Here is a 16,159-nt window from a genome sequence, read left to right as displayed (position 1 = left end):
TCAGGATGTCCGATGCTTCAGGCAGCAGGGGTGTGTGGTGAAGAGGGACCCTCAGCATCATAGAAAGGGCCCCAACCCACCTCCCTCCAACTCACACGAGAGGCTGAACTTCCCTGAACATCAGCCCCACAGCCTTCTGAGGGCAGTTTTGGGAACACTAAGAGTGAGGCACAGCTTTGGTAACAAGCCACTTAAAGGGACGTGTGCAAAGGACAGTGTGCAGAGACACCAACTGGCCCCTGACGAAGGACATGCTGATGGGTCCTCCAGCATGCAGCCCTCTCCTAGGCAGGGACGCTGGACATAGTGCTCCCACAAGCCACATGTGGGAGCTGCCAACACTGTGGGGTATGGGGTTCTGCTGACAGTTTGTTTCCCGGATGGGTCTCTTTCCCTTTCATCTGGGACTGAGAAAGGTCATGAGGCAGCTAGGACAGCACTGGCCAGGCCCCTGCACGTCCTGACCCCAGCCCCGTTGGGGGATGCTGAAGGAGACAAGAGGCACGCTTCCCCAGCATAAGTGTCCTTCCGTCTGTGATGTTGTCACAGAGTGAGGGGACCTGCAAGTGCCCAGGGCCCCAACACTTGCTATGTGTGTCCAGCTTTCCATGTGGGTAAACTCAGCCACGTCTCAGAAGTACCCCTCGAGGTGGAAATCATTTCCCAGTCCGCTGCCCAAGAAGCCACTTGTCCCTGAGGTCATGGGGCATAGCAAGGGCCATGGACGGCAGGCAGCCCAGGCCCAGGTCATGCCTGGGTCAAGGCAGGGGCTCCCCCTATCAGCACCAGCTTCACTGCCCTCACGTCCCACCCTTGGTCCACTCAGCAGACACTTCCACCTCTGCTCCTGAGAGATACTGGGCATTCCTGCTGCTGATGGAAAGTTCTGGAAGAGATACTTAATCCTCTGGCATTGTTGACCTTCATCTCTTTGCAACAGACTCCCAGGCAGAGATTCACTGGACCACAGTGAAAACCAAGACGGGAGGCCTTGTATGCCCGTCGGACCATACGGCATGTCCAACAGGCGTGTGCCTGTGATCTTGGCTGAGCTTCCAGGACCAGGCAGTGACCTCTGGGGCACACTGATACTTCACCTGGAACCCACCTGCTGCAGAGGTGAGGGCTATGCTCTTCTAGCAAGTACATGCACGTGGGGCCCTTTCAAGCTGGACACCAGCTCCGCCAGGCTTCTCCTGGATGGGGGTGGGTGACTTCTGCTCAGGGACAGGTGACTTCTCACCTCAACTGACAGCTGGGAAATCCCGGCCACAGCTGCCCGCCCCCACCAACCCCAGAGCTTGCTGTGCATGGGAACTACTGGGCTGAGTGCCTGGAGTGACCCCGGACCGGAAGAGGGGAGGGCCAACGCTCACCAGCCTTCTCCTTTCACTGATGATGAAAGGGGCAGGGCAGGCCACTGTCCTGGCTATGGGCAGAAGCAACACAGAGCCACGAGCGTGCTGATGGACCTTCAGAGCTGGAGGAGAGGCCTCAGGGATTCTTTCTCCAGTGTCTTTCTAGATGTGAGGAGACTGAGTCCCAGGCCTCCTGCTCTGTTGCCTCTACCATGCAGGCCTCCAGGCTCTAGTCTCCGAGTGCTCCGTGTGCTCTGCCCACCCCGATGCTCTGCTCATGCATACCCTCCCTCTCCAGGAAGCGCGGCAGGGCCCTTCCCACCTGAACTGGCCCCCTCCTTCTTTACTGGGTTTTCAGGATTGCTATATGATTGCCCAAGCTGGGGCTTTCTGACATTTCCGCTCCCGTCCTTAACTGTCACTACTCTCTTAGGCAGGCTTGTGTCCTTTCCTGTCTGACTTTCCCAAATAGATTTTAAACTCCTTGAAAAGACAGCAAGGGCCCAGGTTTTCATACCCTTTCACGCCTCCCCCACCCTGAAGTGCGGTATTTCATATCAACCAAGCGCGGAGCTGACAGTTCCCTGCAAGACAGATCAGAAGCTGGAAATTCCAAAACCAGTCCTCTTCACATCGTCAAATAATTCTAAAAATAATGTTCTGTCTAATATTTAATCTCTACGCTTAGAATCATTCCCCTGTGAATGCATGAAAACCATAAATTCAATCCACCGTATATCAAACGGGTCTGTTACCCATCCAGTGTTTAGTGAAGCACTAGATGTCAGGAAGGCACATTCTGCAGGGGTGGGGGGCAATCCCCCAATACCTGCATTGCCAACAACCCTGCCTACAGCCCTTTGAGGAGACTGGTGCCCGGATTGAGGGGGTGTGAGCTCAGGCCCCTTCCCACAGTCCTGAGGGCTGGGCAAAGGGAAACAGAGAAAGGCTGCCAGGACAGGCACCACAATCCCGCAAGAACTCAAGAACCTTCCTGATGCCTAACTTGCTCTTGGGAGGAGAAGGAGGTTCTGGCGGAAACCAAACAAGCATAAGAAGTGCTAGATGCAATAAGCTGGTGAGACAGTCATCTCCAGAAGACGTTGAGGCTGGCTCTAATGAGTTGGAGCTCATTTATCCATTTGGTGTGAACACAGCTTTGCTCAGCAAAAACAGAGGAGCGCTCTGGGAGGTTGGACGGGTGCAGAGAGCTGTCGGCTGACACGCACAATCCCACCCGTGCCACGACAGGTCACCACGCAAAACCAGGCACATCCACTCCACAGTCCCAGTTAAGACCCTTTAAAGCCCAGGCTCACCGGCTACTGAGTGCAGGATGTTTAGCGAGCTCTGAACACTCATTTGTTCATGGTTGCTCTTAGCCCAATTAAGCCGCTCAAAACTTTTGAAGTTCATGAGTCATTTGCTTCAAATATCTTTAAATTAAGGAAGGATTCACTTTCCTGGTAGCAAACACCCAGCAAGTTAATTAAAAGGGGCTCAGCATTTAAACCACCATCACAGCTTTAAACAGAAGGAAAAGAGCCCGTCTCTCCCTGTCGCAGCTGCTCCTAACTCCCTTCCACTTTTACCCCAGCATTTAGAAAATATTTCCCAACGTGAGACTTGCTCCGAGAGGTTGCTCTGCTGTTTAGGTCAGCTGACTATCGGTGTGAGAGAGGATGTCACCGGCCTGTCCTCTTGCTTACAGTGGGACACACATAAAGGACACTGAAGGCCCCCTGGTGACAAGGACAAAGCAACTTGGAAATCATCCCTGGAAACGCATGAGTGAATCCCAATGTAAAAATTACCAGGCAGGACTAGGATGACATCCGAGCCATCTTTTCCTTGAGCTGCTGGGTGTCATGAATACATGATTAATCCAAATGGGAACAAACCTTGAATGACACTGGAGACCTTTCAGGGCTTCTTAGCCCCTCTTGGGTGGCATGCCTTCTAGAGCTATGAATGTGGACGATTGAGGGAAACAACAGATGTATGTGAGCAGGCTGGGGAATCTCAAGGTCCAGGTGCCAGCAGGAAGGTCTAAGAACATCAGGTCGCAGAAATCTTTACTGAGCACTAGCTGTATGCCTAGCACCCACAGCCTAGGAGATCCGCAGTGGGCAAATGCAATAACCAAAATCAGCTGGCTTGAATTCCCCACAGCTCCCTTTACGAGTTTTAAGATTAAAGCCCAGGAAATGACTTTGTGGTTTTCTCCCAGGAGACTTTGTGATTCCAGACTCAGAACATGACCAGCAAGAGAGCTGTCACAGGAAGATGGTGCTTCGCAGTGGGGAGTCCTCGTCTCTCGACCTCAAGTGAACTTCTGCCCCATCTGACACTCACCCTCTGCCAGCACCATGCAAGGCTGGAGCTCAATGCCTCAGTGAACCTCAGCCAGGTGATTTTCCATCCCAAGCAGTTCGTACCTAGTGCCATCTATACCTCCACAAAGAGCACCAAGGTCAGGGACGAGGATGCGGGACTCCATCAAGTCATCTCATCAAATGACCTCATCAGTGGAGCAGTAAATGTAGCAGCAAGTTAGTGGTAGCAAATCATCACAAGGATAAGAATCATTATTATCATCACTATCACCATTATCACCATCACCATCATCACCACCACCACCACCACCACCACCACCATCATCATCATCATGAGCCTCAGCACCATCACCACCATCACCACCACCATCATCACCAGAAGCCTCATCACCATCTTCATCATCACATCACTATCATCATTACCAATATCACCACCATCACCATCATCACCATCATCATCACTATCATCATCACCACCATCATCACCACCACCATCATTACCATCACCAACATCATCACATCATCATCATCAACATCATCACCATCTTAACAAGGCAGGAAGCCACAAATGGTGGAGAGGATGCGGAGAATAGGGAATCCTCTTACACTGTTGGTGGGAATGTGAACTGGTGCAGCCACTCTAAAAATAGACCTGCCCTACAACCCAGCAATTGCACTGCTGGAGATTTACCCCAAAGATACAGATGCAGTGAAACGCCGGGACACCTGCACCCCGATGTTTCTAGCAGCAATGTCTACAATAGTCAAACTGTGGAAGAAGCCTCGGTATCCATCGAAAGATGAATGGATAAAGAAGATGTGGTTTATGTATACAATGGAATATTACTCAGCCATTAGAAATGACAAATACAAAAAAACAAAAACAAAAACAAAAACAAAATAAACGACAAATACCCACCATTTGCTTAGACGTGGATGGAACTGGAGGGTGTTATGCTGAGTGAAGTAAGTCAATCGGAGAAGGACAAACATTCTATGTTCTCATTCATTTGGGGAATATAAATAATAGTGAAAGGGAATAGAAGGGAAGGGAGAAGAAATGTGTGGGAAATAGCAGAAAGGGAGACAGAACATAAAGACTCCTAACTCTGGGAAACGAACTAGGGGTGGTGGAAGGGGAGGAGGGCGGGGGGTGGGGGTGAATGGGTGACGGGCACTGAGGGGGGCACTTGATGGGATGAGCACTGGGTGTTATTCTGTATGTTGGCAAATTGAACACCAATAAAAATAAATTTATTATAAAAAAACCATCATCACCATCATCATCACAATCATCACCAATCTCATCACCATCATCATCACCAACATCATCACCACTGCCATCATCACTACCATGTTAACAGCAGCAAACATGTAATGAACAGCTGTTATGTGCCAGGCACTGACTACCAGGCATATACTATCTCACTTTATCTTTGCAACATTGTAAGATTGTTAATACTGTAACTCCCACTGAGGTACAGAACAGATAACCAGGTTGTCAAGTCCACACAGCTAATACAAGATAAAGCCAGGAATTTGAAGGCAGACCCTCTTAGCCACTACACTAAAACTAGAAGAGACTTCCCAATCACTCACTTACAGGGAGGTCACTGGGAGAGGGACCATTTGATGATTCCAGTAGCTATTCCACGCAGTATTAGCTTCTGAGGGATTTCAGAGTGCCCCAAATCTCTAGCCATCTACTTTTCTATCCCACTGATATCTGTGTTCTGGACAGATGGGCAAACATAACTTTTCCTTTCCAAATACCTCTCTACAGAAGCAAAAATAAAAACTCACAACTCCCCAAATCTGATTCCAGAGACATCTCTTTGGACAACAGAGCTGACTTAACAAATTCTTCCTATCACTTTCCAAAACCTTAACTCTATCCTTTGGAGTATCCTCAGCAGTGAGTGGGCAGAGCTGGGTGTGTCTCAGATGAGAAGACTTCCATGTCCCTGGTGGCTTGTTGGCCCCTGACACCTGCAAACTTCTCCTTGGAGTCATTCTTGCTGGGTACAGAAGCACCTGGGCATGTGCTTGGTGTTGTTCTGCTGAATCCTCATGACCATCATTTGGAAGAGATATTTCTAAGCTTTATTTTTATTTTATTTATTTATTTTTTTTGGTGAAGAAGATGAAGTCAAGAGAGAAGAGAACTTCCCCAGCGTCACACAGCTACCTGCAGGAGAGCCCAATGCACAGGCGGTCTGTGGCCTGCAAGTACATAGGGCATGCACAGCCTCCTAGACCACAGCTCTGGGATCTCCAAGGCTACTCTTACGGCCTTAACTCTGTTTGAGAAGAGTGAGCAGCAGTCATGCTCCATGAAGAGTTGGGAGCCCCAGTCTATGTGTGGTGACTGCCAGGACAAGCAGGGACTTGGCTTCGTGGGGCTTCCGCCAGGGCTCTCAGTGCCCGGGCTTGGGCCACTTATGTGGGATCCGCTGGGCTGTGATGCACCGAATTAGAGGCGTCAGCTCAGCACTTCCTGTCTTGCTTTGCCTTGGCCTGGATGCTGAAGGCTGCTGGCGTCCTTTCTCAGCATCCAGCATCACTTCCCAGAATTAACATTTCTCTGCACTAAAAGCAAACACACATATTTCCCCCCACCCTTTAAATTTGTTTTGCTAAACAAATTAATCTAGCACCAGATTATATTATGAAGAACCATAAATCTTTTCCAAGATAAGCATCTGTCGAGTTGGATTAGCAACATCCAATGTACTGTGAATTAATTTGCTAAGCCTTCTAATGCTGTCCCGAGCATTTAACTTTAGTAATAACAAATGTAATTTGGAATAAATGGGAACTTGTTTTCTCATCCGTGCCTATATAGTAAGTGACGTATGTAGAGGGGATGACAGGAAATGAACACAGCACTGTATTCTATTATAATGATGGCTTGCGAGCTTATTGAGGTAAAAACAAATGCTTTTGTAAACAGCTTTCAGGCATCTGGCACAGACAGGATGAGCTGCAGGCTGTGCGTCCATAGGTTCGGGACAAAGGCCACCCGGAAGATGGCCTGCAACCCCCTGCAGACCTCCTCCCTCCGTGCTCCAAGCTCACAGCCTCCAGCCCTGGGCCTGGCCCCTGGCTTTGAGATGGAGTTGGGTTTGCTTTCATAGATACGTTGCTCTCTAGGGAAGAATTGCTCATAATAAAAACTGCAGTTCTCTTGTCCAGGTAAAGGAAGGAAGTAGGTCATCGAACAAAAGCCACCCACTCTGTGAAAACCTATCCAACTCCTGACTATGGCCAGACGCAGAGTCCAGTGCTGATGAGGCCTGTAGGAAAACCGGAGCACCAATGCTGCCGACAGGCCCTGGGGAGCAATTGTCTTCTTTCTCCCAGGTCCCAAAGAGGGTCTTCCCGGGACCAAGGAGCCCTGAACCCTTAGGATGTGGAGAAGCAAACAGACAGGGGACAGAGGAGGCCACACGGCACCACCACCCCTTCGTGCTGATATCCTGCAATTTGCATCCCATTTTAAGAGCTAGCAAGTGGGCAGCCCGGGTGGCTCAGCGGTTTAGCGCCGCCTTCAGTCCAGGGCATGATCCTGGAGACCAGGGATCAAGTCCCACGTCGGGCTCCCGGCATGGAACCTGCTTCTCCCTCTGCCTGTGTCTCTGCCTCTCTCTCTGCATCTCCCATGAATAAATAAATAAAATCTTAAAAAAAAAAAAAAAGAGCTAGCAAGTATTGCCGCTTGTCTGGGATGTGCGAGCACAGGCTCGACCTGTGAACATCCTGGTCCTGGTGGGGAGTGAGGTGGGGGCCTGTTCACAGTGGCACAGGGAGCCAGAGGCAGGCTGGAACACAGGGGTCCTGGGCTCTGCATCTCCCTTAGCCAGCCGTGGGGCTGGGGACGTGGCTGTGGCTACCCCTGACGGGACAAGCTATGGCCTGGCAGATATTCAAGGGCTATTCCTTCTGAAGCAACTGGAAGAGGAGGTAGAGGAGAAGAAAGAAAAACAAGAACTACATTGCAGTGGCTACTTCGAGGCCAGGAAATGCTAACTGTCCTATGCACCTAGAATAACAGGGGGAGGAACCAGAGCCATTTGTCCTGACCCCTGTCCTCCAAACACCTGTGACACCATCTCCAGAGAATACACTCCCCAACCTGAGTCGGTGTGGAGAACCTCAGCGAAACCACAGGAAGTTCTTCCTTATACCTGACTTCAATCTCTTCTGCTGCTTAAAGGGATCCCTATCTGGCAGTCACTCCTCCACAGGGCCACACCCTTGCACGTTTCCGGAGACTCCACATGGGCCCTAATTACACCAGCAGCTGTGGCCATATCTTACTCCCAGGCCATATCTTACTCCCAGAAGTCAAGGCGCTGCCATTCGGGAAGATGCGGCCCTGTGCGTGGTGGGGTTCAGATGCCCGTGACACTGGCAAGGCAGCCACCACGTCCCCTTCTAGGCCACCACTAAAGAGAGACCCTGTCCCATCTCCCTTCTACTAGCTACACGCCGGCTGGAGCATGACTGGAGCACAACCCACCTTTGCCAGGACACACAAGTCCCTGGATGCACATCCCCCCTCCGTCCCCAAGGCTGCCACCCAACTGTCCACACTTTTAGTTTCTGCCACCGAGAAAAAAAAACGCGTCCCGGGGCACGGCTCGGCATCCTTCGTGAGCCACACCCCCACGTCCTCCCACCCCAACCGAACCCCAACCAGAAAAGAGGCGGTTGTACCTGAGGTCTCCCCCAGGATCCGCGGGGGCTTGACGTCTTCACCATCGTCTCTGCTGGGACTGGTGGAAGGCTCCGTTGTGCTAACCCCAACCGGGATCCTATTCCTGGGGCCCAGGGGCTCCGTGACCCCCTTAGTCTGCAGCGTCGTGGAGGTGGCCACGGTGGCTGTGGTGGTGGTGGTGGCGGTGGCCACAGTTGTCTTCCGTGTCTGTGAGACGGAGGCCGTGGTGGGGCCGTAAAGCCCCGGAAACGTGTTGGACTCCGGGGCCTCCTCCTCCCCCGTGGGCCCCCAGGCGATGAACTCCGTCTCCGTGGTGGGCCTGCTGCCCCGGAAGTCAAAGGTGTTGAAGGCGGCCCCCTGCAGGTGCCTCTTTCCCCGCCGCAGGAGGGCCTGCTGGTCCGTGGCTGCCCCGCCGGCCCCCGCGGGGGTCGGGGACGAGGAGGAGGAGCCGAGGGAAGGGCTGGATTTGGCGGCGGCGGGGGGCTTGGCGAGCCCCCCTCGGGGCACCAGGGCGGCCACCTGGTCCCTGGGTCTGTGCGCCCGCTTAGCGCGCGGGCTGGGCATCTGCCCGTGGCTGCGCTCCACGCGCGCCGGGCGCGGGCTCCACACGGGCACGGGGATGCGCGCCGCCTGTCCGCTCTTCAGACTCCACAGCCGGGGCGGCCGCTGCGGTGGCCGGGGCAGGAGCCGGAAGTCGGGGCCCGGGCCCAGGGACTCGCACGACGGCAGATCCATGGCGAGCTGAAACATGGCTATAAGTATCCAAGCATGGCTTCCTAGGGAGCAGCCCGGCCAGCGGATGGACATGGAGCTGCGTGGAAAAGAGAGAGCAGCGTCAGGGGGTGGCGCGGGGGCGCAGCTGCCTGTCCCTCCACCCCCGCCGGGGCACCGGAGCGCTCTTCTGCCGTCGAGCGCTGATCCTAACTTCAAAAGGGAAACCGAAACCCTCCATTAGCCGACCGCTCGGCCCCGTTCGAGTGCCACTTCGTCAGCATCTCAGAAGCACCGTCCCCATGCACCTGCTCCCAGGAGCCGGCTCCCCCGCCTGCACGGCCCATCTCGCCCCGGGAGTGTGCAACGCACGCGGCTGACGTGACCCGGGAGGGAAACTGAGTCTCAAAACCCCCAACTCGGCCGACAGGACGATCTCAAACACCTTCTGTGACCCGCTCAGCTTCTGGCCTGAGTAAAACGGAGAAGTGGTGAGGATGTGTGGTGAGAGGATGGCAGAGCTGGGAGCTCGGTCCATCCCCTGGGTCCAGGGCTGGGCTCTTTCCTCTGTGTCACAGAAGTGACCGGCCCGAGGCGGCTGTCTCTGAGCACACAGCCTCCCCTCCCCGAGGCCCGGAGGGGCGGGGGTTCCACTCTCTGTGGGGCTGAGCCCGCTGGACTCCACAGGGGGCACGAAGGCCAGGCATCTGCCAAGCCCCTGCCCCATGGTGTGGTCCATAAACCCCACTACCCCGTCCTCAGGCAAATGTGCAGGCTGCGGTCTTGGATGCTGTACGCTAGGAAAGCTTCTTATTTTTGGCCTCCTCTGGATTTTGTTCAGGAAAATGAGATCTGCTGTGGATAAGCTGGAAGTTTATCGATGCGCCAACTCTGCCCAAGTGCTGTTCTGTTGACATTTCGGCTTTCCCTATTTATCTTCAGCGCAGGTGCCCTCTGAAACCGCATCCCCCACCTCCTCAGCTCCAGGCAGGGCGGGAGGAAGGGCAAACCCCACAAGACCCGGGAGAGTGGCGGGGGCTGCAGGGAGGATGAGGCCAGGTGGGTGCACGGAGCGTCACGTGAGCATCCAGAGCATAGCAGCCAGCCACGTGGAGGGCTGGGGGCCCCGGGCCCACGCTCCCTCTCCCACCAGCTTAGGTAAGTGAGGACCAGGCACAGGCGCCATTCAAAGTCGGTACTTGTCACCGGCGTCACGTCTGAAAATTGACACGGATCCAGGACGTTAGTGACTACAGTGGGCGGGGGCGGGCGAGGGCGTTCGGTGTGCTGAGCCGCCAGCCTGAAAAGCTGCTCAAGACCAGCCCTGTAGAAAAAAAGGCTTGGCAGTTTTTCTTTATGAGGTTTCGCGTGACTTTAAAAGGGAATAAATCAGTGAGTGAGCAGTGTGTGGTGTGAGTCATGTGTGCATGTGTGCACGGGAGTGTGTCTCAGGACGGCGTGTCAGCCTGTGTGACTGCTGCCGTGTGATAGTGCATCAGTGCCTGTGAAAGACCAAAGTACAAGTGTGTAAATGTGTGAGTGTGTAAGAGCAGAAGTCTGTGGGGGCTGTGTGCCTGTATGTCATATGTACATGTGTGTGTCTGTGCAGGTGTGGCCGAGTGTGGAGTCTGCATGTCTAGTAAGTGTGTGTGTGTCAATGAGTGTGCAAGAGTGTGAGTCCATGGGGGGGTGTCTGTGTGCCTGTCTGTAATATATGCATGTGTGTATCTGTGCGGGTGCAACCAAGTATGGGGTCTACATGTTGGTGCACACACGTGAGTGTGTCAGTGTGCAAAAGTGTGAGCCTGGGGGGGTGGTCTGTGTTCCTGCCTGTCATATATGCACAAGCGTGTGCATGTGCAGGTGTGAGTGAGCATGGGGTCTACATGTATGTCGGTGTTCCTGTGAGTGTGTCAATGGGTGTGCAAGACTGAGTTTATGGAGGATGGTCTGTGTGCCTGTCATATATGCACGTGTGTGTGCAGGTGTGGCTGAGCGTGAGGTCTGCCTGTTGGTGCTTGTGTGTGAGAGTGTGTCAGTGAGTGTGCAAGAGTGTGAGTCTATGTGCCTCCCTGTCATATATGCACATGTGTGTACATGCAGGTGTGGCTGAGTGTGGGGTCTGCATGTCGGTGCGTGTGTGAGTGTGTCTGCGTGTGAGCTCCCTCCTCATTCTGCACTGAGCCCCACGTGCCTGGGCCGCCTCTTCTCTGGTGGGTACTTAGGCACGTGCCATTCCCTGCCTGTCATCTGGATGTTGAAAGGAAGAAACTTGTATTAATGAACGCTAATTACCGAAAAGGACTAATCCCCAAATAAAAAGGGCCCAGTTTTTTAATCAGAATGAAAGTGCTTTGCTGCAGAAATTAGGAATCGCTCATTATGCTAATGCCTCTGCACTGAGTTTCTGCCGGTGTGCAATTTCTCTGCACAGCCAACCAAGCCCCGTGCAGGGACCCAGGCCACTGTCACCACACACAGAAATTTAGGTCAGTGTGAAACATCCCCATGCACATGGTAAGCACAGCTCCAGGGCGACCACAGGTGGCTCAGTGAGGATGGATGATTTAGACCCTCTGGTTCTCTCGCCACTCTGCACATTTGGATGGGAGTCCAGCTCCCAGGGAACTAACACTCCTTCAAACAAGAGAGATGCCTCAGTCCAGAAGGCCCCACCAAGGCCCACCAGGCCCTATCAGGCCCCGCCAGTTATCACTAGGCCCCACCAGCTACCACCAGGCCCCACCAGGTCCCACCAGGTCCTACCAAGCACCACCAAGTCCCACCAGGCACCACCAGATCCCACCAGGCCCTACCAGCTATCATCAGGGACCACCAACTACCACTAGAACCCACTAGAACCACCAGGCATCACCAGGTCCCACCAGGTCCCACCAGACCTCACTAGGCTCCACCAGACCTCACCATGCCCCACCAGATCCCACCAGGTCCCACCAGGTCCCCCAGGTCCCACCAGACACCACCAGGCCCCATAAGGCTCCACCAGGTATTACTTGGCCCCACCAGGCCCCTCACACCCCACCAGGCCCTGCTTGGCCCCACCAGACAGGCTGAATGAAGAGCAGCCACAGGCGAACCTGTGTGCCGTCGGTACTTGGAGAAATATCGCCCCAGGAAATGAAACCCGCCGCACCTCAGCCTGTGCCTGCTTGCCTGCCCCAGCATAACTTCACACACAGGATATTTCTGTCATTTTTCACCAATCATGAGCTGTAATTGGTTACCATAGAAACCCCCTCATTTCCACACCGCCTGGCTGTTATGCAGAAAAACCAACCGATGGCAAGAGCAGGGAGAGCTTGCTTTGTTTCTCTTCGAGTCCGGCTTCTTCCTTCTTAAAGTGCTGGACTTGTCAGAGAGAGACTATTAGGAGGGCGGGTGGACGAGTGGGGACAGAGCCTCGTCCTCACTGTCAGCGTTGGGGACAGAGAGAGCCCCTCCCTAGGGAGGCCAGGTCTCTCTAGGGGAGCCGAAGGTCCCAAGCCCTCTGCTCTGTCACCAGAAGTGGCAGCCCATGTCAGTCTGGACCTTCATGCTCCAGAGATACACACAGGGCATCCTGGCATCAGGGGATACAGTCCCATGTGCAAGGACCCCATGGGGGGCAATGCGGGCCCTCTCTCTCCATCCTTCCAGCTGGCCCAGACCCGGCACCGCTCTGCCCTCTGACCCAGTCCAGCACACCCTAGGAAGGCGCTGGGGTGCTGTCTGCCACTCCCATGGTGGTGGAGGACCCCTCCCAGGTGTAGTAGTGAGGCCCTGAGGCTGCCAGCACCACCACTAGCCGTCAGACCTGCCATGGGACACACCAGGGAGGCCAGGCCACAGGGTAGACAGAGCGGATGCCAGCTCCCCCAAAGCTCAGGGGCATCCACACGCCCCTTGAGGACATGCCCCCTCATCACACCCAAGGGGACGGTCACAGCACAAAGACAGGTCCAAGTGTTGCCAAGGATGTGAGGAGATAGGGATGTAAAATGGTGTAGCTGCTACGCAAAACAGCTCAGCAGTTGCTCCAAGACATAGTTACCAGTTGCGCCAGCATTTCCACTCTTGGGAATAAACAAAAGTCCACACAAAAAGGTGTGCATGAATGTTCACGGCAGCAGTAGTCACAAGAGTGGAAAGTAGAAACAACCCAAGTGGCCCTCAAGTGGATGGACAAAGAAAACGTGATCTGTCCCTACAGGGGAACATTCTTTAGCCTCATAAAGGAAGCAAGCACCAACACATGCTTCAACATGGCTGGAGCTTGAACACATTACATGGTGTAAAAGAAGCCGATTATGTCAGGTTCCACATCCTTTGAGTGTCCACGCTTATGAAATGCCCAGAATTGGTGAATCCGTAGACAACTGCACAGTATGAAGGGGGGTGAACTTAGGGTATGAAGATTGTAGCTCAAGAAGGGGATGCATGCAAGGGTGGACCGGCCTGGGGTGGGTTGCAGGGTGTCTAGCTCCTGGCACAGGTGCGGGCACAGGCAGGTGGGAGGAGGGAAAGGGTACCCAGGCTGCAGCCAGCATCTGAGCTGCCAGCAAAGTGCAGAGAGGGTGCCCTAGAGACCTTTCAGGCTTGTGTGCAGTGCTCACGGGGGCTTGGGCTCGTCCGAGTGTCTGGCCCTTTGGCCCTCAGCCCGCGTGGGGCAGCATCCTGGCCCAGCTGTGAAGAGTGAGCACCCCCACCCTCACCCAGCCACGTCCACATAGGGGCTGCGGCACCATCCCCCTTATTTTCTGGTTCATGGCTTTCTTGCTTCTCCCCCTTTTAAATTTTTATTGAAATCTTTTTTCCCCCTAAGAACACTTCCCTATGATTCAGTGGATTGAGACTGAATTCGCTACCTTCTATTTTCTTCACAGAAGAAAACTGCGGTCAATTAGGGGAGAGAAAGACTTCTTTTCCACTTATGGTCACACGGTTCCCCAGGGGGCTCGCAGGGAAATGCTTCCTGCAAGCGGCTGGCTCCCACATGCGAGGGGCCCGGGCCAGTGAGACTCGGCAGGGCCAGGAGCTCCTGCGAGCCCTGGAATCTGGCCACGGGGATGACGGCACGGCCCCCTAGTCCCAGTGCCGCACCACCAAGGAACACCCCTGCCCCCACAGCGTCCGCTCTTGAGCTCATCATCAGCTGGCCTGGGACACAAGCCACAGTGTGCATAACTGTTGGATGGAGAAGCTGGTTCCCGATGGTTTGGGATGGTGACTTCCTTAGATGTGTCCCATCCCATCTCCTCAGGCTAGGAATCAGGTGAGTTTTGAAGAGTTACGAAGAGCGGGTGTCCCCCAAAGCCGTGTGCTGTGCTTAGTGACCTGCTTCCCAAAATTAGCACGAGAAAAGGGGAGGGAAGTCACTTTTCAGTGGAGACACCTGGCAAGCAGGACCTTGGCCAGTGTCAAGGTCACATCCGTGGTGGTGAGTCATGTTGACAGCAGGCGCTCCTGACGTGACGTGACAGGGAGGACATGGCACCTCCTCCCGAAACCCGTCACCCAGTCTCACCACGAGAAAACCGCCAGACAAGTGCGGATGGAGGCACATTCGGCAACATCCCTGACCAGTCCTCCTCGAAACTGCCAAGGTCATCAAGAACTAGGTGAGTCTGAGAAACTGTCAGCACCAAGACTGAGCCTCAGGAGACGTGACGCCTACGCGTCATGTGGTGCCCTGAGCGCAATCCTGGAAGACGAAAAGAAGTCAGAGAAAAACCGGGGAAATCCAGACGAAGTGAGGGATTTCACGAATGGTCACGAGCGGTGTTTTTCCCTAGTTAGGACAGACACACCGTGGTGATGTGAGATGTTAACCCGACAGCGGCCTGGGGGCGGAGAACGCAGGATTTCTATCTGCTTTTCTTTTCAAAAATGTTTTTAATTTCTGTATATGTAAAACTATTATGAAATAAAGAGTTTATGTGAGCAAACACACCCACAGAAGTGGGGGGGGGCAGATCAGGAGGCGTCAGGACAAGGGGGTCATGCTGAGGGGTGAAGGTGGACTCACCACGGGCTCCCCGGGGACCCTGGGTCCCGGGTGAAGGGACGTCCACCTGCAGGGATGGCCTGGGTGGGGGGCACCCACAAGGAACACAGCCTCATCACCGTGTCTCCTCCTGGTGGGACGTGTGCTTTCCATCAGGTAGAGAAACGTGGCTTTAGGTGAAAGGGAAAACCCTGGTGTCTGGTGTGGAAGAGACCCAGTGACCCCTTGGTCCCCCGCCCCCCGTTGCTCCAACTTCTCTGGCACAAAGACCCACACAGAAGGGGCCAGCAGGCTGCCTCCTCTCTCCCCACCACACGCTCCGGAGGCTTTCACCCGCGTCCCCGGCTGCCAACGGGACGTGTGGCGTCTCCTGCTAGATTTCAGGAGCAGAAACCGCTCCCCACTCGGGGCAGGACACCCCAGCCTTGGCCCAGGAAGGGAGCAGACACACATTCACACTGTCTTCTAGAAGGCAGTCGCTGGTCCCATTTTCCTAATGAGAGAGAAAGGGAGCCGTGACTCACCTGAATGATTCCCCAGCCTGTCGTCATTAGTGTCCTGTTAGAGCCACCCCTCGCTTGCTTTACCCTGTGACTTACTATGATTACAAGCATCCCTCTCTTTCAGGAGAGGTGCTCTGGTTGCCTATAGGCTTTCATCTTCGGTGGCCCCATGGATGTCAGGCACACACGTGATACTTGATCCACGGGGAAGGAGCCGTGTAGGAGCCATTCATTCGCGTGGGATAGAAACCTCCAGAATGACAAGAAGTTTTTGGCTACTTGCCTGCTGCAGGGCAAGGGGGCCTGGGGCGGGATTCTGGGGTCTCTTAGCACCCTCCCCTGCTGGAGTAGGTCCCAGCCCTGGGTCAGGTTCCTGGGGTGGCCCAGGGATGTGTGTCCTGCCCTCACAGGGGCAGCCAAGGGCTAGCACCCTGCAGAGAAGGTACTCGCAGGCAAGTGGCCTTCTCCGGGGATCATTACAGGGCAAGGGTGAGAGGACTCTGAGCATGTCCCAAATGTGTGTCCAC

The 16,159-nt window shown here is 54.3% G+C and overlaps 1 protein-coding gene across 3 annotated transcripts in view; it reads right to left on the bottom strand.

Annotated features, from left to right (window-relative positions):
• Nucleotides 1-16,159, bottom strand: part of AJAP1 (adherens junctions associated protein 1) — a 123,129-nt gene that overhangs the window by 58,389 nt on the left and 48,581 nt on the right. For all 3 annotated transcript variants that reach the window (XM_035716522.2, XM_035716520.2, XM_035716521.2), the window contains exon 2: nucleotides 8,414-9,225. In XM_035716522.2, coding sequence (XP_035572415.2) covers nucleotides 8,414-9,225 — 812 coding nt within the window. The remainder of the gene's footprint in view (nucleotides 1-8,413; nucleotides 9,226-16,159) is intronic.

This window comes from Canis lupus, chromosome 5, assembly GCF_003254725.2.
Source record: "Canis lupus dingo isolate Sandy chromosome 5, ASM325472v2, whole genome shotgun sequence".
NCBI classification, from domain to species: Eukaryota; Metazoa; Chordata; class Mammalia; order Carnivora; family Canidae; genus Canis; species Canis lupus.
The sequence above is the reverse complement of the archived record's forward strand: the minus strand, read 5'-3'. Positions and strand labels throughout refer to the sequence as shown.